At 51.6% G+C, this 23,026-nt stretch overlaps 2 protein-coding genes across 2 annotated transcripts; one reads left to right on the top strand and one right to left on the bottom strand.

Moving 5' to 3' along the window:
• Window positions 1-3,907: 3,907 nt before the first annotated feature.
• On the top strand, window positions 3,908-15,001 carry NCLIV_017490 (putative B-box zinc finger protein; the record flags this gene model as incomplete). Its single annotated transcript, XM_003881941.1, has 15 exons — window positions 3,908-4,162; window positions 4,661-4,904; window positions 5,346-5,448; window positions 5,794-6,037; window positions 6,517-6,582; window positions 7,475-7,529; window positions 8,193-8,260; window positions 8,803-8,927; window positions 9,176-9,281; window positions 9,882-9,956; window positions 11,099-11,219; window positions 11,769-11,936; window positions 12,567-12,781; window positions 13,190-13,288; window positions 13,937-15,001. The coding sequence occupies 15 exons, from the start codon at window positions 3,908-3,910 to the stop codon at window positions 14,999-15,001; spliced, it is 3,009 nt and encodes a 1,002-aa protein (XP_003881990.1).
• Window positions 15,002-18,996: 3,995 nt separating this feature from the next.
• On the bottom strand, window positions 18,997-20,694 carry NCLIV_017480 (Dihydrodipicolinate synthase, related; the record flags this gene model as incomplete). Its single annotated transcript, XM_003881940.1, has 2 exons — window positions 18,997-19,821; window positions 20,584-20,694. The coding sequence occupies 2 exons, from the start codon at window positions 20,692-20,694 to the stop codon at window positions 18,997-18,999; spliced, it is 936 nt and encodes a 311-aa protein (XP_003881989.1).
• Window positions 20,695-23,026: the final 2,332 nt, after the last annotated feature.

The following is a 23,026-nucleotide window of genomic DNA, read 5'->3' as shown; positions in this document are numbered from 1 at the left end:
AGAGATCAAGTAAATCATGAGTCGTCAATAGTGTTGTTATGGGATGCATTGTGCGGTGTGTTGGGTTGAAAGAGGATGATAACATAGTTCACCTGATCGCCCAACAGCGAGGTCGCAGTTGTGGCTACGTGGTGACTATCTTTCGCTCCTATCTGACACTTTTTTTTCTGAGAGGTGTTGCGAGTTGTGTTCGATGGAAAGAGGATGATAACATAGTTCACCTGATCGCCCAACAGCGAGGTCGCAGTTGTGGCTACGTGGTGACTATCTTTCGCTCCTATCTGATATCATGCACAAATGCTTCTGTGTGTTCATTGTGCCCAAAGCATATGTACCACAACTGCATGTTCATGGGCAGTATGTGTCGGGGATGCGGGTGCGACGCAGTTTCGTGGGTCCGAACCCGCTGTAGGTCACGTAGAAGCACAAAGTGGCATCGTTGCCACGTTTTTCATTCCGTTTGTTCATGGATCTGCACTGCAAAATACACTCGCCCTAGACAGCGTTAGATAGTGGAGCGAGAGTTCGTGGCGTTTCGATGCGTGTATCAGCGGCCAGAGTCACTACGCGCGATGTCTCCGGTGACCTCGTGGTGCTAAGGTCCGCTCACATCAAGAGCGTCTCGCGTCAGAAGCCGCTTACCAGTTGCTCTGTTCCAAACCCCGCAACGCGGGAAATCTGTGGCAGAGGAACTAAATACGTCTTCTATAACAACCACGATGAGCTCAAGATAGGAAACACCGGTTCGCAGAACGAAGTAGTGCTGGACAGACTAGGAGATTGAATCGTACTGCGAAGTGGGTATTCGTCGTTGTACACCGTTCACGCACATATCTATTGGAAGCCGTACAGAGGAAGAGGAGGGGTAAATGACTTGCAGGTGGCGGACAGCATTGAAGTCATTGACTCAGGCATTGTTCTGCCGTAGCCATTTCTGACGCATAAGCAATTACGGGCTGGACAGAACATAAATGGCAAGCTACGCCGCCTGATGGCCAAACAGCTAAGTCGCTGTGTTGGATACGAGGTGAATTGCTTCTGCTCGGACGTGGCCATTCCGCATGGGTATTCGGAAACGTGGATTTCACGTGGACATCCAGTGCTTACGGGAGAACTCCAGCATAGCAAGACTTGTGTGCCGGCGCATGCGTGTGTACAGCGATATGGGTATGAGGGTTGCAGAACCTGAGGCGTCTCTTGAAATGACTAGTTGGCTTTTGGTGGGGTGCAACATCAAGCAGATGCTTTACTACAGCTGTGGTCACGGATAAAAACTTGGCGAATCGTCAGGGGGTTGGATCGAACTCGGATTTATTCGAGAAAACGTGTTTTCGTTTGGTCGACGCTCCGCCAAACAGGCGGATGGAAGGGTGCGATTTTACAAACGCAGCACTCCTGCCGAATGGCTTCCCACCGCCTGTTGAACCCGGGTGTGAACTGAACATTGCCTGAAGGCTCTGGTAGAGCTCTTCTGTCGTTGCCACCATTAGGCAAGTTGCTTGCTCGGGAGTTTCGGTGGGAAGAGTGCTGGCTGTCAGAGCACGCTGAGAGGTTTAAAGTGTGCACTGTCGTCCACACTCTTTGTCACAGCACGCTTGCAAATCCGGATCGGGACCCTGTTTCCACCATAGAGAGCTTTTAGATCCACTGTGAGCACTGAGACTGTGTTGGAAAGCGCTACGCTTACATTTGGGTTTAGTACGCCACTCAAACGCCCGCGGTGAACTGAGCATATTGTCAGAGTGGGGCACCTTCGGTCCAACGATTAAAACGGAACATGATTTTCTGCGGAAATCAAGAGAGAAGAGGAAAAAGAGAGGAAGTTATACCTCTCCAAAGAGAAAGAGCGCTGGCCATTGAGCGATGGAGGTGACGAAGTCGCAGGGGCGGCGACAGAAAGGAATCTCCCCGAACACAAGCACGTGGCATGCTGGAGCCGAACTGCAGATTTTGAGTGGAATCATCCATATAAGTGAAAAGAGTGTCTCCTTTGTGCAAAAAAAATCATGCATATAGCGCATTCCTTTCACTTTCTCGCTTTTCCGTTGTTGCGTTCCATAAAGCGCCATGTGCGCTGTCTTCTCATTTGAGAGCCCTAATCCGAACTCGTTTGGTGCTCTTTCTCTTCCTCTCTACCTGTTTGCTGTTGAACCTTTCTCCTTCTCTCCCCCTTTCTCGCGTCTCTTCTCCACAATCCTTATCCTGTTTATCTCTGGCCAGTGCGACACGCTGATGCAAGCTGCTCGTTGTGCAGTGAACTGAGCCAGGTGCCGCCGGAACATAGATCAAAACGGACTGATTTTCCCGCGCAAAACGGCGGACGCAATCGAGTTGTCTTCCAGAGGAACAGCCTCATTATTCTGTTTTTTGCAACTTTGCCTTTTCACGTTTCGGAAGCGTCGACAAGATATGTCGATACATCGTCCCCCCCCCCCCCCCCCCGCCGCCCTCCGAGCAGGTGAACGTATACGCAAGAAGGTAGATACGCACCCCTAGAAAATCCCCATCTTCGTCCATCACAAGAGACGACAGCGGGGAATTCCGATAAACACATACCACTTTCTTGCGATGGATCGTAGAAAATGAAGAAAACTGCACACGTCGAGGAAAAGTGTTGTCTTTGTGTACCCACGCGGCGTGCATGCGCAAACCTTTGCGTGTCTTGTCTCACGGAAATACCTCCATTCCCGGTTTTTGAGTCTTGCGTCTTAACTCTTTGTCTTCTGTATCTCTTTTCTGTCGCGAATTTTTCTCTTCTACTACTACATTTGCACTGAAGTGGCAAATTACCGTAGCGAAACGACTGACCAGCAACTCCGATCAGAGAGGCACCGTGCGTGTGGATAGTCGATGTCTGTTGTCACACGAATTCGTCTTAACTCAGCGTTCGTTGCCTCCGTGGTTTGTCGTCGAATTTCTTTTCTCTTATCTTCGCTTATACTCTTTCTGATTTCGCCGTCACTGCTTCCCACTCGATGAAATCTCTCCACTTGTTCTGAAGTCGAACCTCACCTCCGCTCGCGGTGACCTTACGAGCCCCATGGCTGGACAGCCGGCTCTCTGTTGTGTGTGTAAACCCGTAGCTTTTTCTTCCTTCTACAGCACATCGTCGTTTTAGCTTTCGCTTGTTTTCTCCAGTTTTCTCTGCTGCTTCCTTCAAGAACCTCGAGCAGCAGTTCTGGCCCCGTCCTCGTCTCTAGACGCGGATGAAAAATTTGCCTGGCGAAGCGACTCAAGAAGCGAGTCCCCCTCGGGCAGCACGTTCATCTCTTACCTTTTACTTCCTTGGTTTCGTTTTCCCTCTTTTCGCCCGTGTCCGTCATAGCCTTTCTTCCTCTGTTCTTCCACAGCCCTCATCTCTCTTGTCGCTTTTTCTAGATTTTCGCCATGGCAATCCCCGTGTCTCCATTTCACGAGGGACCCAGCGGCTGGACGCCGGAAACCTGTGCACCTCTCATCTGAGCGATTCTTTTTTGGTGCCTCCGCCGTCAGCTCTGTCTACGATCTCCTCTGACCCGGATTTTTCCCCTGCGTCTTCTGCCCATGGCGTTCGCCGTGTCTCGACCGCACGGTCTTGCCGACCGGACGCACGCGGCCTAGTTGTGCCTCTCTGAAAAAAGTCCCGTTCTGGTCCACTAATTTGTTTTGTTTCCTTTTTTCCGCGTTCGCTACTCTCTCCTTCGACCTGGCTCTTCCCCTGTCCTTTTCCAGTGGCGAGAAACGCCCCCACAGCCCGCTAGCGCTAAACCGTCTTGGTGGAAACACACCTGCGTCTCCGGTCGCCGCGGAAGCAGCGCGGCGGTCCTTCCTGGTTTTCCCAGTCTCTTGGCTCGCCCGTCTCTGCTGCTTTCTCGGGTCCTTTGTTCTGGTGAAACATCGCACTTTCCCCCTCGCCGCCTTTTCCTCGATGGCGAGCTCCACGCCGCCCGCAGCCCCTCCCAGGGGCTGGGCATCGGACGCGGTCGCGTCGTTCAGCGAGGCTGCTCATCCAACCGAAGACCGTCCAAGTCGAGTGAACGTCTCAGTCATCGAGGACTTGCAGATTCTCGCGCAGTGGGAGTACTGGATTCAGCTGTCGCTCTTCACGGCGGATCTCCACATTGTGGGCGGCTGGAGCTTGGCCACGCCTGCTCAGGAGCAACTCTTTGACGCCAAAGCGAGAGTAAGAGCCACGACTGACAGAAGAGTCAGACATGCGCCAAATCCACCAAAACACTTGCAGATGTCAAGCTCGTGTATGTTCTCTCGGCCAAACACTTCACAGCCTTAAACGCGGCGCACCTCCATAGCTACATGTTGATGGCTTCTGCATTCTTTGTCGCGCTTCTGGGCATCATACAGACGTCCTCTGCTTTTGCGGTGAGATGTGCCTGGGGTCAGTAGAAGCATAAGGCCTACACTCCTCTGTGAGGTGCACCTCTACACGTTCTGCATGTGTGTCGAGTCGTGCTGTTCGCCCCCAAACGCGCCTGTCCTTGTCTACATGTATACATATATATAAGTAGATACAGATCTAGATATGCATGTATATATACATATCTATATACATGCATCTGTGTAGGCGTGTATGCCTCTCGGTATCGGTGGAAAGTCGTGTACAGGTAGTCTGGCGACAGCGCAGGTTGCTCAGCTTCTCCGCTTTCTTTCCCCGGCTGCTTAGGCGTTGAAAGGCCCTACTGTGTACTCATTCCTCGACCTGAATGAACTGGAGACGCCCCAGTCTCTGGAGAACATAATCGCCGAGAAGCGCGTGAAGGCTGACTGGAGGAAACAAATCTTTCCGACTGCACAGTGCCGACCACCCTTCGGCTTCGAAGGCAATCCTTCAGGAACTTTCCACGTCATGGTCTGTAAACTGGCGCTTGGATCCGTGCTCTCGAAAGACCGCGAATCGGGCGAGCCAGGTGAGGCGAGGCACGTGGACAGACGGTCGCTTTTTCTGCTTCCTTGGCGGAGGCACTGACCGTAAAGTGCAAGCGCATGCAGCGCGCACCGCGTTCGCGGCCCGAAGGCGGGAGGTGCGAGCGAACCGAGGGAACGAAGAGCAAGACATTCACAAGGAAAGGCGAACAGGCAGGAGGGAAATGAGCGTCGAGGCTCGATGAAAAAGAGTTAGAAACAAGACAGAAAGGGCGGGCGGCTCGTTTCCGACAAAGACGCTTTTTTTCCACTACATTCGTCCCTCTTGTATCTTCACACGGATCTTCTTGCCAGATCGAGGCTGTTTCCACACAAAACGGCATGCGCTGTGTTGCATCCTCAACGTTTCGCGTATTCAAAGACCTGGTCATGTAGCCGTGTGTTGACTCCTCCCGCTGCACGCCATGTTCCGCGGGGTCGTACAGGTGATGCGAACTTCAAAACCTGCGACATTCCTGGAGAATTTACAGCTCTCTCGCGCAGAGAAGTCGACGACGGGGACCGCGGAGCAACTGACAATGGGGCAAAGTAAGCACGCTGGAGTTCCTGAGGAACCAATGAGACGCCACAAACGAATACAAAATAACCTCAAATATATATATATATATATATATATGTACGGCACAGCATATATCTCTGTATAGATAGAGAGAACCGCTAGGGGGTGCGTGTCCCCATGCACATGTAAGTGTCCAAGTCTGCATATTGATCCACTTGTACAGACCTATCTGTCTGTGTCAGCGTTCGCTTCTGTGTTTTTGAGTGACAGACGTGCTTGTCGCGGGTGATCTCTTCCAGTCGGTGTTTCGTGCCACTCGTTTTCGCTGGATCGCCTCCGCCGCTCGCGCTCTCTGTTCTCCTTTCCCCTCTCAGCGGGGTCTACCGCGTCTTGTACAGAGTCAAGCGCGCCGAGCAGGTGCTTCCGACGGCAGTGCTGGAGTTTGAAATGAAGCCGCTCCGGATTCAGGTTCTCCAGCCGGTGTGCGAGATGTGCGAGGCTCTTCCTGCGACGCTCTACTGCGTTGCTGACCGCGCGCAGCTCTGCGCCCAGTGCGACGAAAGGGTTCACTCCGCAACGCGCATGCTGGCCCGACATATCCGAGTCCCTGCCTCGCATGTGAGCGCGCAAAGCCCCCGGAAAACTCACGAAAGTGCAACCGGGGGTAGTCCCAGGGCGCACAGGGGACGCCAGAGAGGGACGAAAACTTGGCAGGAGGGCCGACTGTTGCAGCTCTCTATTCGGACCTGGTCTCTCGACCAGCACGGTATATGTATGTGCCGACGCAAAAGAAGGATCCTTTATGTGTACACATGTAGGTATCCATATCCTGCACACTGGTATCTATAGTTGAGTGCGTACGAGACTGAGTCAACACCGAAAGTCAAGCAAGTCGGCGTGTTGTGTGTACGCTTGTTGGTTTTCCGTTCTCTTCCCTGCTTTTCTGTTCCTTCGGTTCTCAAACTGAGCCTCCGACTCGGTTTCTCTTTCCCGTTTCCCTCTAGAGTATTTCCTCTCGCCCCGACGCATCTGTCTCATCTCCAGCGCCTCTCTCGCCTGTCGCTCATGAGCTCTCGCTGTCCGGTCTGTGCTGCCAGTCTCCCCTGCAGTTTGGCTTCTGCCCCTACCATCCTTCGGAAATGATTGATTCTGTCTGCATGACGGTAAGACATTTGCCGCGCTGACGACAGAAGCGCGGGACAAAACAGATCGGACACGCATTTTTTCTTCACTTTCTGGCCGAGGGTGGAACGCGCGTTTCTCGGAAATCCACGGCGTTCTTCACATACGAGAGGTCACGAGAGAGTCAGCGACAACATGAGACGGGGAGAACAAGCATAAAGGAGAGAGCAGAGTCAAGCGACTTTCTCGTGTTTTCCATGCTCGTGCGACAACACGCACTCCGACCGAACGGCGCGTACAGTGAAAACGACCTCCCAGCCCGCAAACCCTTTTGCAGCAAAGCGGAACCTGAGGGCGCTGCATCCAGTTTTTCCTGGAAACCACGAAAGTTTCTTTCGAAGTTGTCTTCACGTAGCTCGCCTAGAACATATCCGGGGAAAAAAAGCCTTAATGGCGTCGAAAGACAACCGAGGTCTTTATGGGCGTTGTGAACCACGTCCCAAGAGGGATCCAGACGGCGACAAGTGTATAGGGTTTCCGTGCGGTCACCTCCTTTCTACCGAGGGCGTATCGATATTGCCGCATCTATGAGGTCCAGCAGCTGGAGTTTAGGCTTGTAGCCCCTTGATAGCGATTGAAGGCACGCAGGGTGGAAAAACATGTAGGGTGTTACCTTCGCTTGACAGAAACAATGTCGAGAGGTACTCCCAGGACGTACTGCGTTGCAAGAGAAAGAGAAACGGCTCAGGCTTGCAAAACCTTCAAGCTAAGAATATGCGGAGAGCTCGGGACCGGACGTCTCAGTATAAATCGAAATGAGACGTTTTGATCCCTCTTAGAGTCGTTGCACTCTTCCACGCATGCGTTCTGGTTGGGTCCGTCGATGCACGTCTCCACAGAAAGATCGACAGAGACATGCGTGTGGTTTTTCAGTGCTTCGTGGCTCTATGTCCTCACTGCATCCTCATCGGCAGTCACTCTTCCGCAGGTGAGAAACGTTTACGTAGACTTACAAAAGGGTCGTGCTGCCAGTAAACTAGACGTCACACATGCGTGTCCGGGTCTCTCTCGTTAGATTTACATGCAAACGAGCATTCATTTGCGGTTCCCCTGAGTATGTATATATATATATATATGTTTAGATATGTCGCAAATTGCCACCATTTATTTACCTCTCCGTCTGCCTATGCGAGAGAATACGAGCAAGAAGGGATACATCGATCGAAAGAGTCTGTTTTTCCTGCGGGGTCGAAAACACAGGGAACACACAGATAGAGAGAGCCCCTTGAAATCAAGGACGGGCCGATCGGTTCTGTATACCTGTTACTCTGAGCTTGGGCCGCTTCTACGCGCCGCCCTCACGTGTTCGTCTCCCGCCCGGTGGGGTGCTCGAAAACCCGTTTCCATCAGGATGTTGTCCTCGGGGGGTCTCAGCTCTGGAGACGCGGTTTAGACCTCAGAAGCAGAGGCTGCGGCCATGCAGGAAACGTTTCCTCGAGAGAAAGGGACTGAAGATCGCGCATGAGCGTTTCGAGAGAGTCGCTACCTGGGTTGCGAAACCGTTCACATAATTTTGCCGCACTCTGGCCCTGGACAGTTCTCGGCTTTTTTGCCTCATTGAGTTCGTGCTTTGCGTGTCTGTCGTTTCAAGATTTCTCCGAGCATCCACTGATCTCCACTCTTGACGCCTACAAGATGCTTATGCAGGATGCCTCACCGGTAAGCGTCACCTGCGTCTCTCGGAAACGCCTAGCTCTCTAGATGGAAAGTCTGATAGAACTGTTTGACTGGCGGGGCGTGGATGCGGGGAAGGGAAGGAGAGCCGAACCGCCGGCGCTACGACGCCCCCTTCCTCCGCCGCCCTCTGTCTTCCATCGCGTTTCCTGTTCATCAATCGGGGAGTGCAGGTACACGGATAAACCAAGGGAACGTCTCTCACGGAGGGCTATCATCTCAATGCACCTGTGAGCCATCCGTCTACATATATATATATATATATGTATATGGATGCGTATATACATACATATGTGGATGCGTGTATAAATATGCGTCTATGGGCATCAGTCTATGCATGCATATGTGCGTCTGGATATTTGCGGGAGGAACGACGAGAGAGATGTCGGCGAGAAGGCATGAGAGGAGAGAGTGAAGGGGGGTGGCAACGCGAGAAAGGAAAATGTGGGAAAGAGAAGTGGAGGGCAGAACGCGTGCATAGAACGAGAGACCGAGAAGTAGGCACTGTCTCTTACCCCATCGTCCAGAGTGAAGAGGCGTTGCAAGAGAGGCGCCGCCGCATCGATCGCGAGCTCGTGGAAAAGCACCGCCAACTCGGCCAGATCCACTCGAATTTTCTCTCCGTCCAGAAACGGATCGACGAAGCGACAAAGTAGGCGCGAGGTCAAGAGAAGCCTTTGCTGGTTCCACACCAGAAGCTGGAAAACAGGGACCGGGCCTCAACGGCTGCATGCAGGCGTGCACCGAGGGGTGAAAAAGTGACGCGGGGATGGGGAGACCTGCGTGATATTCACTGCGTTTCGATGCACCTCAAAAAGTGAAGAGGGAGAGAGACCACGAGAGAGGAGGGATCGGGATTTAAATCTTTTGCGACACTTGCGTCTCCCACCCCCTGCGCAGGAACTTGGTGGGCCAGCTGTCTGCAATGAAGGAGAGAAAAACAAACTACCTTCTCGCCGTCAAGCGCGAACTCCTCAGCGAAATGCTCGTCATCGAGTGGATGGAGGTACGTGCTTTCGGGTGAGAAAGGGGGAAAAGGGAAGGTGGGCGAAGGCAGAGGGGCGGGCGATCCTAGAAAGAGGAGGGAAACTGGGTCCAACCGAGAGTCTTGGAAGCACAGGGACCTGAAATCATCCAAGCAGTGGACGAATTACAGAAATGCACAAGAATCGGCAGCATTTATATGTAACGATAAGCAAATAGAAAGACAGTGTTCTCTGAGTATCCTTGCATGTCAGTGTTGGCGACTTATGTGCATACCAATAGAGGATGTTTGACGTTTAAGACCAGTTTCCAGGGTGGCTTGAGGTGGACAGTAATGTGCCTCTGCGACGTTGCATGTGCGCTTGAAAGGGGCGCCTTTTCAGAGCGTGCACATGCACACTGAAGCAACCCGACATCTTACCAATCTTGATGACCTGTTTGCGTGTACGTACACTCCAAACTCTGGAGTGTCCTTGACAAGCTAGTCCGTTTCCCGGTGGTGGTGTTCACTTCTTCGATGGCACAAGGCGCATGCTCTTTCCTCCGTTTCTCTCCCTGTTTTCTCCATTTTCCGACAAAACGGGAAAATGAGGAATCCAATCGACTGTTGCTTCCCTCTCAGACCTTCTTTGCCCATCTGCGTCTCTCCCTTAATCCGGCGGAGTTCCTCAGCTACAAACACAAATTCGACCTGACGGTAAGGCGTTTCTTCACTTCCCGCCGACAAAAACGAGACGAAAAAGTCGAGTCTGCTCAACTTCCACACGGTCTCTCCTCGCTAGACAGAGAACTGTCTCCCTCCAGGTTCTCCACTCAACCCGTGTCTTGCTCCACCTATAGTAGAATAATAACGATATATGATCTAGCGATCGTCTTTCTCTTCTTAAGGCCAGCTGTGTACGGAGAGGATAAATACTGCTTTGTGCATGCGTTTTCGTCTTCTTCAAACCTAGAAACCTGGATTCCACTTGCAGATGACTTGGCAGCCCAAGCGGATTTGCGTGTCGCAAACTGGTCGGTGGCCCATGCCTCCCCCAGGAAGGAAAACCTCCGCTGTCTTGTTCGCGCCCGTGCCGGCGTCTGGGAGGGCAAATGTGTGTGCTCTTTCTCTTTCTTCTCACGGGCGTTTCTTCGCTTGCCGTCCTCTTTTCCAGGCAGCAAACATCTTTGGCGGCGCGGTCCGAGTAGACGTCGACTTGGAATCCATGCCTGGGTGGATGTCAGAGAAATTCATCCTCCAAGGCGCATTCACAGTCACAACTGCTTCCTACACAGTTCCATCGCTGAAAACCTTGGACGTGCCCGCCGACCAACAATCTGTGCGTCTCGGAGTCTCTTCCCGCTTTCCCCGAAACATAGAAAACAGATATATATGAAATACCAAGCAAGATACTGACACATGTATATGGCCACATTCATGTGTAGACATATGTGCATATGTATATTCATATATATCCGCATGTATGTATGTATGTTATTTTCATTTCTTGAACGGTCCCGTGTCCTACCACTTTTCTTCAGCGGCCCGACCCGTCGAATGGCGGGATTTCTGACGCCACTAACCATTCGGGTGTCATATCTCTCTCTCTCTGTATATATATGCATGCATTCACATATATATATATATATATATATACAAACGAGAAAAAGGAAGATATACAAAACATCTCCGGTCTCTTTCTCTGAGGTGCTTAATATACGCGAAGACACATCTTCGTATGCATCTATGTAGAAACGTAGGTGCATGTGCACCCACAGCATTGGATGCATTGATAACAGAGTTTGGAAGTCTGTGTGAAAACGGCCACGGAAGCTGCACTGGGTTGCTTTTGTGTCCAGATGAACGTTTTCCTTACTCGTCTCGGGTCTCGGTCGAGGAGCGACAAGATGAAAGGAATCGGCGACAGTGGAACTCCCGACGAAGACGCAACACGCCCCCTGGCTCTCTGTGACAAGGAAGGTAAACAGCAGGGAGAACCCCCGCTCGTATCGCTCGGTTTCTGTCACTCAAAGGAACATTTACCTACGCGTGCGCCTACAGTATACAGATTTATGCATGTGCATGCATGTACATACAAATGCACGTGCTCACGTAGAGCGATAGGAGATAGCTGGACGGTCTCGAAACTAGGTAAGCAGTGGCTTGACTGCATTCATGACAAAACGTGGATGTTTAAATGTCGAAACTGGCACCCGTGTACACCTGAAGCTCTCCCCCGTGTTTGAAGGCCTACGCGGGTGCATTATCTCCCTTTCCGTCTGTAGGTCCATATATAGGACGGCAGAGCAATACGCGTTTCTGTATTGGAGATGTCTTTCTTGACTCTCCGGCCTCTGCGCGACGGGTTTGGGATTTCCACGGGGTCGAGGCGGCCCCATTGCGTCTCGGGCCCTTCGCGCTCGTGGCTTCTGGGCGCTAAGGCTGTGCGCGTCTGTGGGGCGGGATCTTTCCGCGCATGCGCAAGGTTTACCTTCTAACTTTCGGTTGCGCCGCTCTCGCGTGTTGCAGGCGGGAGTGCCCCAGACGCGAAGTGGGTGAGCCTACCCTCCGAGGTCGAAGGGCTGGAGGAAGGGCGGGTCTGCGGCCACACGAAAATGCCGCGTTTCCCCGATCATGCGCGAGACCAAATTTCCATCGCGGAAGAAGGCCCCATCGCCAGCGCCGCCGAATACATCCGTACGTTTCAACCCCGTCGCTCCCCTCGAACTCTCTGTCCACGCTGTGGCTAGGTGTCTTTGTACAGGGGAGTATTTCCTCATATGCGCATATAAACACACAAATATACACATGTGCACACATGTACGTAAGTATATACCTTTTTATGCTTGGAAACAGGCCAGGGTGCATTCACGTACGTTCACATGCGTAGACACATGTTTATCCTCTCCGCGTGTTTCTCATTTCGGGTCTGGAGAAATACCACCCGCAGTTTTGCGCATAGGGTTGCTGGACCTTTCCGAGCGTAGCTTCTCTCCTGATGCTTCGCTTCAGCATCGCCGCAAGGTGCCGCCGAAGCCTTGTCCCGCAACACAGGAAACACCTAACAGAAACCCTATGTGCGCACAAGTACTTACGTATATATATGTGTATACGTATATCTACATAAATCTATACATTTATATACATAAACATATATATTTTATGAGAGGCAGGGTGTATGTACCTCGACGCACGCGGCGTGCATGCTTGCGAGAAAGGGGTTCTTGGTTTCCGTAACTTTCTCGCGATGACTCGAATGCCGCGTAAAAACCAAAGCCCATCAGTACAGTGTAACGGGACCGCCTGCTCTCGCTTGTTTTTCTCCAGCTACTTTGGAAGAAGCTACAACGGACCCCCGCGCTCTTCCGCCGGAAACGCGTGAGATGGTGGCTCAGGCGCGCGAGGCTGATAAGCGAGACGAGAGTCTCCCTACCCTCATGCAGATTCTCAGCCCTCTGCAGAAAGTCCCGAAGGCCGTGTGCCGCCGGCTCTGGAATCTGTTATCTGACAACAGTTTCCTCCCGCTGTTAACGCTGCTCAAGGTAGGACTCGGAAGCGACGTTTGCGGCAGTTAAAATGAATCGCACAAACTCTCTGCATGCATGGCGACGAACGAGGACGCCAGTCGGCAAGCCCGTGAGGGAGGGAAACCCTCGGTGTCGGTTTAGCCGATTTTGCAGAGAAAGGCAATTAGACAATGTTGGACAGACCCAGCGCATGTGTTTGAGCTGAATCAATGTATATAACATGTTCACATGCCGCGATCACCGTTTTTATGTGTATGTAGACATGCCGAATACCGACCTATGTGCCATCAGACCTCAGCGCCATCTCGAATTGAAAACAGACAGACGACGTCATTATACGCCTTTCCAGTGGGGTCCGCCCGAATCGCGTGCGTTGCGTGGAGGTGCTTGCTCTTTTTCGGCGTTACCGTGTGTTTCCTTCAGGCTGCCGATGGCGAGCAGCGTCGGAGACTCGTGGCTGCTGCATGCAACCTGGCGAATGCTGCCTCTGCAGTTACGGACCTCGCGAATCATCTCTTTCAGGTGCAGAAAACGAAGAAACAGAAGACCAAGGAGACAAAGGCCAAGGGACGAAAGGACAACAGTAGAGAAAAAGGATTTTTTTGTCGCGCGTGCGGGAAAAGGGACCGAGAGACAGGCGGAAGGAAGCGATACAGAAAGGGCAAAGAGCGACAGAGGGTTGTCGGTTTACGGGTTTCTCATCGTTAACGCTCTGCGTCGATTTACTGCTTCACACGCCGCCCCCGTCTCAACAGGTTTCTCGTTGGTGGAAAGATGCGCATTCATCCTCTATCCAGCACTTTGGTAGAAGCGCTTCCAACGTTGAGGATACATGCTAACACGTAGATTTCTCTTTTTATGCAGCATTACACACGAATCAACTACCGTGGGGCACATGCCGTTGGCAGACCACAGAACACCCAGTGGATCTACGCTGGCATCTACGCATCTATTTAGCTCTGTGTAGATGCCTTTGCGTGTGCATCTGTATATATTCATATAATTTATATAAAGCAAGAGAGCCACCGTAGGTTCCCACAGGAATTTGTGCATGTGTCTCATAAATGTGTATATATATGCATATATATATGTATATTCATGTGTGTATGTAGTTTGTGTGTTTGCCTCGAGGCACGGACTTTCGTGTGGGTGGTGTGCCGTTGCGTTCAGTTCGAGTTGAAGTGGGTCACTCACCTGCCGGCATCGCTGTTCCTTCACTCGTCGTCGCTGCTCTTCCCCTTCCTGTCGTTCGTCACGTCGAAGGAGATGCTGTTGCCCGGCGACTTGTCGTGGCTGCACCAGGTGATGGATCCCGTCTTGGCGGCTGCAGACAGCATTGTCGCCTCGGAGAATTTGACTGTCGACCAGATTCTCACGGAGACGCCTGCGAAGCTCTTTCGCCCCGCAGGCCGTCTATTTCTGGAGCGGCTGCAGCGGCTGTCGCTGGCCGACTTCCCGTGCACGTTTCGGGGGCTGCTCTATCGCCTCGCGGACGCCGTCGACGCGCACCTTCGCGAGTCGCAGGTCGCCACGTTTGCGCCTGCGCGCCGCGTGACCTCGCCCGCGATCGCCACGTGCGCAGAGACGCTGATTTGCTGCTTTTTCGGTAACTTCATCATCAAGTACGCTCCGAAGCGCGTCGTCCTGGGCGACGGCCGAGATCTGAGGACCGACCAGACCGGGGACGCCCTCTTCACAGACGAAAGAACCGACCTCGTTGGCCTGCGCCGCATGCGCGAGATTGCGGAGCGGTCGCGCGTGCCGCCCGTGTACGGAGCCATGGACAAGCTGCTGCGGCAAATGGCCAGTTTCTGCTGGGAAGCAATCAACGCGCCGCGGCGAGACGGCGAACGCAGCGAGGGGGAAGGTGACAGGCGAGGCAGCGACTCGCTAGACGCAGGCGCTGCCCTGCGGAACGTGGAAGAACAGTTCCTTGCCCAAGCGGGAAGAGAAATTGTCGACTGGTGCTCCCACCAACTGAAGCTGCCGCGGCTAGAATCGCCGCTAAAGTTCAGCTCCGCAGTCCTGCGGAAAGCTGCAGACGAAGCCACGGGAGAGTTCTTGCAATACATCTTGCGAATCGACCGCGAGATGCGCGAAGGAACGTTCCGGTCCGGAACCCCTGGGCTCACCGAGAGAGATGTGGCCACACCGGCCTACGAGGAACTCCTGGAGTTCGCCATCCGAGCAAGCACATATGAAGACCCTTCCTCACAGGCGCTCAGCTGGCGTTAAGACGCACAAAACGAAGATCCGCGCAGCACATCGGCAACTGCTTGTACTGTACGTACACAGGATCTGCACACACAAGGGAACGCTCGTGGTGAAGCTGCATATCTAATTATATGTACGATACGTATATACATGTACAACTACAGATGCACTGTGGGAAGGTTTGGAGAAGCGATGCGAGGGAGAGACGGGTTCGGATGCTTTTCCATTTTGAAAGTGGCGTCCAGTTGGTTGAATTGTGTGGTACGAGCACTTGCCGGCGAGAGGTGGAGGCCGGATTTTTGCATGCTTATGTGTGAGAGGCGTATACATGGAAGTGGTTTAAATATGAAAGCAGGTATGTTTCCACAAGAGTTTATGCATGCGGGCAATTGAGAGTTCGTGCCATGTCTTGAGCACATTGGACTGCAGCGATGGACCGTACAAAAGGTGCGTCATTGTTAGGCGGAATGCCCTCGATGTCACAAGCGATCGGACACAGCGGGAAAATATCCGTGGGAAATGAACAGGAACCTCAAACGGGATGCATCCTGTCTGTTCATTATTCCCAAAAGTGCACGCGATGAATGTCAAATCACACAAAAAACAATGTCGTGCAGTTCCCCTTGATGCCAACCTAGGTCTTTGGGAAGGATTCACACGCTCGTAAATCATTGCGGCTGGGCGTGACCCCTACACTTGGAAGCATTGGTAACCCGACAATCATAGTTCAGTCCCTATTTGTACAGTGGTGGTAACGGACACACATTCGATGCCAACAAAAGGGACGGGAACCGAATGAATCAGGGGAGACAAACACAGCTGTACTCCTGCTGTGTGGTTAGTCACGGCCCTACAACAAATGTCACACCTTCTGATCGATAAAAAACCAGCTGGCGCGTTGGTTTGCCCTGCGACATCAGTGGTCACCGCGGTATCTGAAACCACAGAAACAGCACTTCTCCATTTAGCCATCTTTTTCAAAATTGAAACCAGTATTCCAGGGTATCCGCCACTATACAAGGAAAGACCACTGGTCTGGGTAGTCATTAGATAACAGGGCGTCGGTCCACCGCTTTCACCACCAAAATACCCCCGATGTTATGACCGGTTCAATATCAAAGAAATTCGAGTCGTACACCGGTACCTTCGGCATAAAATATGTCTTGACGCTGGCTTTTCAATGTCAAAAGTACCCGTTGCTCACCTAGGAACTCCACATTAGGACCGAGTTGGCGAACTGATCGCCCTAGATCAAAGACAGCGTGAGCTTCCGCTCTCAGTGACTCTGTATCACAAAATCCGATAGAGAATAGAGTGGTGCTCAACTGGCGTCGCTTCCGTCCAGTTTCTTCACTTCTGGTAAACTCATAGTCGAGATCGAAGACGCCTTGCGTTCTTCATGGCCAGTTGAATGGCATTCACTAGCTGCCTCCAGAGGTCTCTAGCGGAAAACTCCGAGTCTGGTATGTCGTCCGTGAAGTGTAAATTTTCTGTCCCCAAAATGAGTGAGGCACACACTGCACACAAAGACAGATCGTGAGTGACTGTCTTTGAAGCTGTTTCGAGTGTGTAGAAACTGGCTGCGGGCGACGAGGGAGGCGGTGCAGGAGAAGCGTCATCATGCCTCCAAGAGACAAAGTGAATATACTCATGCACATTTGGTTGAAATGATGCCATGGCCACGAATGGACGTAAACAGAAGACGGTGCCAGGCAAAACTTCCAGATAAAAACAACACGAACTGCACGCCAGTTCGTCCCAGGAAGTTTCGAAATCTTATCACTGGTTCGGTCTGCCTTGTTTCTGCCGTTCCAGATTTGCTAGAACAAGTTTTCTTCATCCTCCTGGAAGATGGGCCTTTCTTTGGAGAGTTCGGTGACGCAAAATACGGCACGAGGCGCTGACTAACGCGGTGAGGACAGGCTCAGAACATGCCGTCGCATGAGCTCAGGAACCATCGGCCGTTACATGACGAAAAGGGGCAGGAGATAGACAGTAGTTATCGAAGAAGGCGAAGGTCTTCCCAAAATGCCTGGGGCTCTGGTGTTCCCCTGCGCCAATCGATTTCCACGCCAGCACTGGCCTCTCAGTAAGGGAGGTGAAACATGGCGCAAAGATAATGAGGCAGGTTCTGTGGGATCTTATAGATCAACAAACTAGGGTCATGTTTGGATGCAGAGTTTTGGTTTTCCCTTGGAATTTCCAAAGCGCTATACCAACGAAGCACAGCTCGAGGTTTTCCCACCTTTCTCTCCGTAAACCCTGCACAGAACAGTGTTGTGGAGTCGCCGTTGTCACAGCAACGATCGTGACACTGACCGAACCGAATACAACGGAGAAAAAACTCGAAGCGCCAGAGATTCACTAAACGAGCGTGAAGGAGCTCTGCTCAAGCTGTTGTATCTCAGAGAATCGAGTTCTGCGACAGTCGCAAATTGCGCTTTCGTTCGACGACGCCTAGGAACAGAGAGACAGTGGAGGCCGGGCTTGCTCGCTACCTGCAAAACCCGATCGCTCGCTGACACATTTATTAGGTCATTAGATTCTGCACATTGTTACCGTTGTTTCTGTCAGTGTACATGAAGCTGTAGTTTTTCTAATCACCCTCGCGTTGAGGAGGCCAGTGAGGGTCTATGAGCTACCTGCTTGGATTACACGAGAAGATGCTTCGTTTTGTCTCGTGTTGATCAGGAGGCTAACAGCCGCGCTGTCTGAATACCTTAGTTCCTCGGAAGGCTTTCAGCAGAACACAAATAACAAACGCATGAGTATTTATGCCGTTTCGACGCGTTCATGCTTTTGCAATTGGTGAGGAGAGTCGAAGTTGAGATGCATATACTCACATTCCACATGGTCTCCCTGATCTCTCTCTCACGCCAGAGCAACAATGCGTCTCACCCCTAGCCATTAAATAGTTTTTTCCCATCCTGAAAGAAGTAATTTGGGCAAGGTGTCGCGAAATGTTTCAGCGAAAATTCGGCCACTTGCTCCCAGCAGGTACAATGAATTGATCAATGCCTTTTACGGGGAGTGCAGTACTGGCAAACAAAAGTAATGTTCTGTATATCATTGCACATAAAACCACACACCACCGTGCTCCCGAAGGCACCTATGATAACACTGTCCGGCGACACGAAGTTACGCGGGCGAAACACAATAGAAGCCTGTGCCCATCATTCCGTCCAGCAGAGCCAGGATTCTCAGAAACTCTTCTGCATACGCTTGAGTGTACCATCTGTTTTCATGGTATCTTTGACACATGCACAAGTGCGCAAATCAGCAGAAGCCGACACCTACTACACAAGCACGCAGATACCAGCTGCCCGAGGAGGATCAGACCCATATTTTCCGAAACCCCTTCCGGCCGTATGTTGGTTGTGTACGTGCATTTTGTACCTCATTCTGACCAAACACGACAAACAGCGTGAGCCGTGTGGCGTCGGCCGGCAACGTGTGGACGGGACATGAAATGAAACATGAGCACCTTCACCCTCTGCTTCCTACGAAAACAATGTGGCGGCCCTCCTCTAGCTGGGTCATCTTCTCGGGGGGCAATCGAGCCACAACGGAGAACAGGCCAAAAGGCGACCGACGGCGGCATACACATAGTCGCCTATCCAATGTTTTTTTCAAGTGAGTTCATTGCCTGCTAAACGCGAGCAACGATGCATACAGGCGAGGTTGCCTCTGCGGAGACAGAAAACACCAATGTTCTAAGGAAAAACCTCTTGTTTTCTAGTCCACCTCTTGAAAAAAAATCATGCACCAACGCGCGTATGCTGTCTTGCGCCGTCGTGGAACATGCCATGATTGCAGCGGCTGGTAGCATGTGTCTCCCGCCTACCTGGCATGAGCCAGTGCTGTTTTCGGTTGCTATCTAAACCACCTCAGTTCTCACGGCAAGCAAAACAGTCTCATGATCCCTTACTGGTTTCCTGTATTGTTCTTATCTGACTCCGGTGCATGACGCAACTCTCCGAAGTCCGCCTGCTCCCGTTTATGCATATACATATATGCTAAGCCTGAGCCCTTTGGGCCTCCTTGAGGGCATTTCTAACTGATTCGTGATAGGCTGCTGAGAGGGGAAGCAAGGGAAGGCGAATGCCAGAAGGAATTTTCCCAGTCTGCGCTAAAAGCCACTTTGTTGCCGTTGGATTAGACTCGCAAAAGAGGTTCTTGTGTAGACCCATGAGTTGGTCATCAATTTGTTTGGCCCTCTCACGATCTCTTTTGAGAGCGCACTGGCACATTTGATGCATCTGGCGCGGTACGACATTGCTTGTGACGCTAATTACTCCGTCACATACTCCTGCAAGCATGGCTTCGCAGCTCTGACAGTCTTCGCCACTGAAAAGCCTGAAGGTGGGGCCGAGCAATTTCCGCTGTGCTTCGAATCTCTCAAGCTGTCCCGACGCTTCTTTGTTTCCAATGACGTTTTTCGCTTCCTTCGCAATTCTGGCGATCGTCTCCGGCAGGAGGTCACACGCTGTACGACTTGGTACATTGTAGGTGATGATTGGGAAGTTAGGTACAGCAGCTGCAATTGTACGGTAGTGTTCAAAGAGTGCTGCTTGTGAAGGCTTGTTGTAGTAAGGTGTCACAACAAGGGCTGCATCGGCGCCTAATTCCTGGGCCCTTTTTGTCTTCTCAACCGAAGTTGCTGTGCAGTTTGTGCCTGTGCCTGCTATCACAGCCACACGCCCGGCTGCAACGCTAACGCACGTGCTGACAACGGTCTCCCATTCTCCGGATGTCAGAGTCGGGGACTCGCCGGTTGTTCCCATCGCTACAATGGCGTCTGTGCCCTCCGCAATATGCCACTCGACCAAATTCTTGAGGGCCTGCGAAAAACACCGCACACCAATGGGCAGACAATCCACAACGAAGGCCAACCTAGCGCACGTTTGCCCATTGACACATGCAATGATAAATGATTAGCCATGTACAGAAGGAAACATATATGCATATATATACGGTACGCATTTGCATATGTGCATAAATACAATGATTCTTCATAGCCAGGAAGGCAAGACCTGCCATATTCCGATCTGCCAGTTGTTCGTGCGACGACAGTTTGTAAAAACCACCTCTCTGAACAAAGCTTGCCGATGGTGGGCCGTTTCCATGATTTTTGAGCCCGCACCCAGCTTCTGAGATCAGTGGTGTAAAAAGGCTAAATGATCTTTTCTGCAGGCTCTCCTGCTTCCCCCAAAAAAACAGATTTGCCCCTATACGCCCCAGCAATTTCAAAGTTTCATAATAGGTGAGGCAATGCCCACAACGTGTCTGTGAAGTAGGACGTTCGCCACGATAAGCGAGGTCTCTGGGTTTCATACCGATCATACACAGAAGGCATCCCCAATGTGAACACCCTTTCCTTTCGTGGTAGTTTCTAGTTTAACTCTGCCACTGAGAAATCAAGAGAACACGACCGATCATGCCTTATGGATGTGCGAGAAGTTTGAGAACGAATAGGTGTGCAGAAGTTCCAGTTTTCCACGTCGTTTTGTATCTTCTGGTGTCATTGATTTTGAACCTTAGCGCTTCCGTTGTGTGTCCCGTCCGTCCATGCCTTCCTCTTCCCCTCAAATATCGGCGCTCACCTCGACATCCAGTTCATGTGGAGGTTCTGACTTCATTGGAGTCACGAGAGCCACAATCGAACCTTGCAGCTTCGTCATATCTTTCTTGTACTCTGCCCGGTCGACAGCCATCGTGACTTGTCTTCAGTGCGACACAGGCGGGCCAGAAGGGGGACATGAACTAGGTGATTTGTATGGTTTCTTTTGAAATGACCTGAGAGAGACAGCGCCGCGCACACGCATTTGTCAGAAACAGGCGATGCACGAAAAAGGACAACAAAAACGGAAGAGAGAAATTCCGCGGCAAAGATGGGTAAATGGACAATTTGAAACCATAGCCCCTAGAAAGCAGAGGACAACAAGCATGCCTGTTGTAGATCTGTCTCGTGCACGCGAGTCTTTTGACCAAAGTTGGTTCAGGGGAAGCGGCTCACGCCGGCCACTGAAGATTTAGAGAATGAACACGAGTTTTTGCCCTTGAGACTGGTTTTTCACATTTCGCTGAAGACTACGAGACACATCGAAACCTGTTTTTGGTGGGCGGAGAAGACGTTTCAAAGCTGAAATCTTGGTGGAGTTGCCACAGCGGCGGAGACTGCTAGATGGCTAACCTGTGCGAGAGACATGAGGGAGAAAGACCCCAGCCAGAACTGGTGGGCGGGCTGCATCATGCATACGGAGAGAGCTTGAAAAGACATGTTTAGTGCGAGACCATGTCGGAAGCTTCGCTTAAAAAGAACGACTCGACAATCTATCTGCCTTAAACGTCCCCCCACTCTGTTAGTCAGCGATCTGGCTCCCCCCCCAGGAAAAGGTAGTTTGTAGAAACTTAGGAAATCCGTTTTATAATGTGGAACAGGGAGTGTAGCTTCAGTTGTTATCTTACTGGTTTTGCATGCCTGGGGACTATCAACTTATAATGTGATGATAACTACACATGGTTTATCTATTTCTATTAACGATAAGCAGCGTTCTGTAGTGGAGTGCCACAGTTCTCCCCGGTCAGAACATGCCATTCGGCCAGTTCGGACTACCGGTCGGGAACAAGGGAGCAAGCTTGCTTCTTGCGCGCAAAAAATGTCATCTCCAATACAGAAAGTGTGTGTGAACCTGCCTCCTCACGAGCAAGGCTGACTGCGTAACTTGTCTAGTGCGAGTCCATGGAGAGCGAGGAAAAACGGAGAAACTGCGGCAGCGGACGTGGAGTATATACGGAGAAAACGGTGCCGACGATTTGTGTCCAGCGGAAGGAAGCCAGAAAGCAGGTCGGCGGCGAGCTGTCATGTAGAAAGCGAGTCAGGCTGATATGAGGGGAGGCCACGGATTGCCCTCACGGATTGCCTCAGGATAAGGAGATGTTTAAAACTTTGATTCAGGGAGAAGAACGGCAAAAAGAGAAGTGGAAGAAGAGACACACACCCAGGGGGAAACGGCTCAGATCTAAAAAGGAGAGATGAAGACACAGGAGTTGAAAAAGGAACAAAGAACGCGTGCGGATACTGACGAGGCCAGTGGAACAAACATACAGAAGGAAGAGCGTGGAGTCGGATGTGAACCCCACGGCAAATTCCATGTTGCCCGGCAGAAAAAATGGGGCACTTCTGCCGCGGTCTTGAAGTTTGAGCGCAACACGTACTTTGTAGCGCACTCCGCTGTTGGAAGTGACTAGGAATCCGTCTGATGCTGCACGTAATCTTTTTTGAGAGGCTGGACAGGACTGTGAAGAGCTTCCTTGGACAACCGAAGCTAAAAACGATTTCGAGTGCAGTTGGAGAACGGAGGGAGGAAAAAGGTCTCCTTCCGACTCACGGAGTGGCGACGACCTTTCGCTGTCTCTGAAAGCTCGTCTACAGGGGCGAGAGAGAGATATCGCTTCTGAGAGGAACTGACGCCCTAGAAATCTATCCCTGTTTGTGCTCATCCACTGCTTCCCACTTAGTCCCTATCTTCTCCAACCTCCCGCACATCCACAATCCTTCGCCTTGCTGGAGGAATCCTACTTTCCTAAGTTCTGTAGCTGCATTACGTTTAAACTTTAAACTGGATAGGGAGTCTATCTTCAGTTGCTATCTGATGGGTATGCATGCCTGGTGACTGATACTGACTCTTATTAGTGGGAGCTCAGCTCCCTGGGTATCGAATCCAGTGCTCTGCCTCGGGTATACTCTCTGTTTCCTCCCGCTCGAGGCTTTCCGGTTCTCGCGCTTCTCAGACACCTGAGTCGGAGGGTTCCTTGTGTGCCCCGACGGAAACATGGTGTCAGGTTCTTCGCTGCAAACTCTTCACGCTTCCTTCTCGTCCATCAACATCAGTGTGCTCCATGTCATACGTCCTTGAATGAGGGTACGCACTTTATTCGAGTCCTATGTTTTATTCTGTTTGTCATTCCTACGGTCCCACAACCTGTCGTTGTGTGCCTTGTGGGCGTGCTCAATTCTAATTTCAAAAACAGTTCCTCTCGTTA

The sequence above is a fragment of the Neospora caninum genome, chromosome VI (genome assembly GCF_000208865.1).
Source record: "Neospora caninum Liverpool complete genome, chromosome VI".
NCBI lineage: Eukaryota > Apicomplexa > Conoidasida > Eucoccidiorida > Sarcocystidae > Neospora > Neospora caninum.
This window is presented reverse-complemented; position numbering and strand designations above follow the sequence as displayed.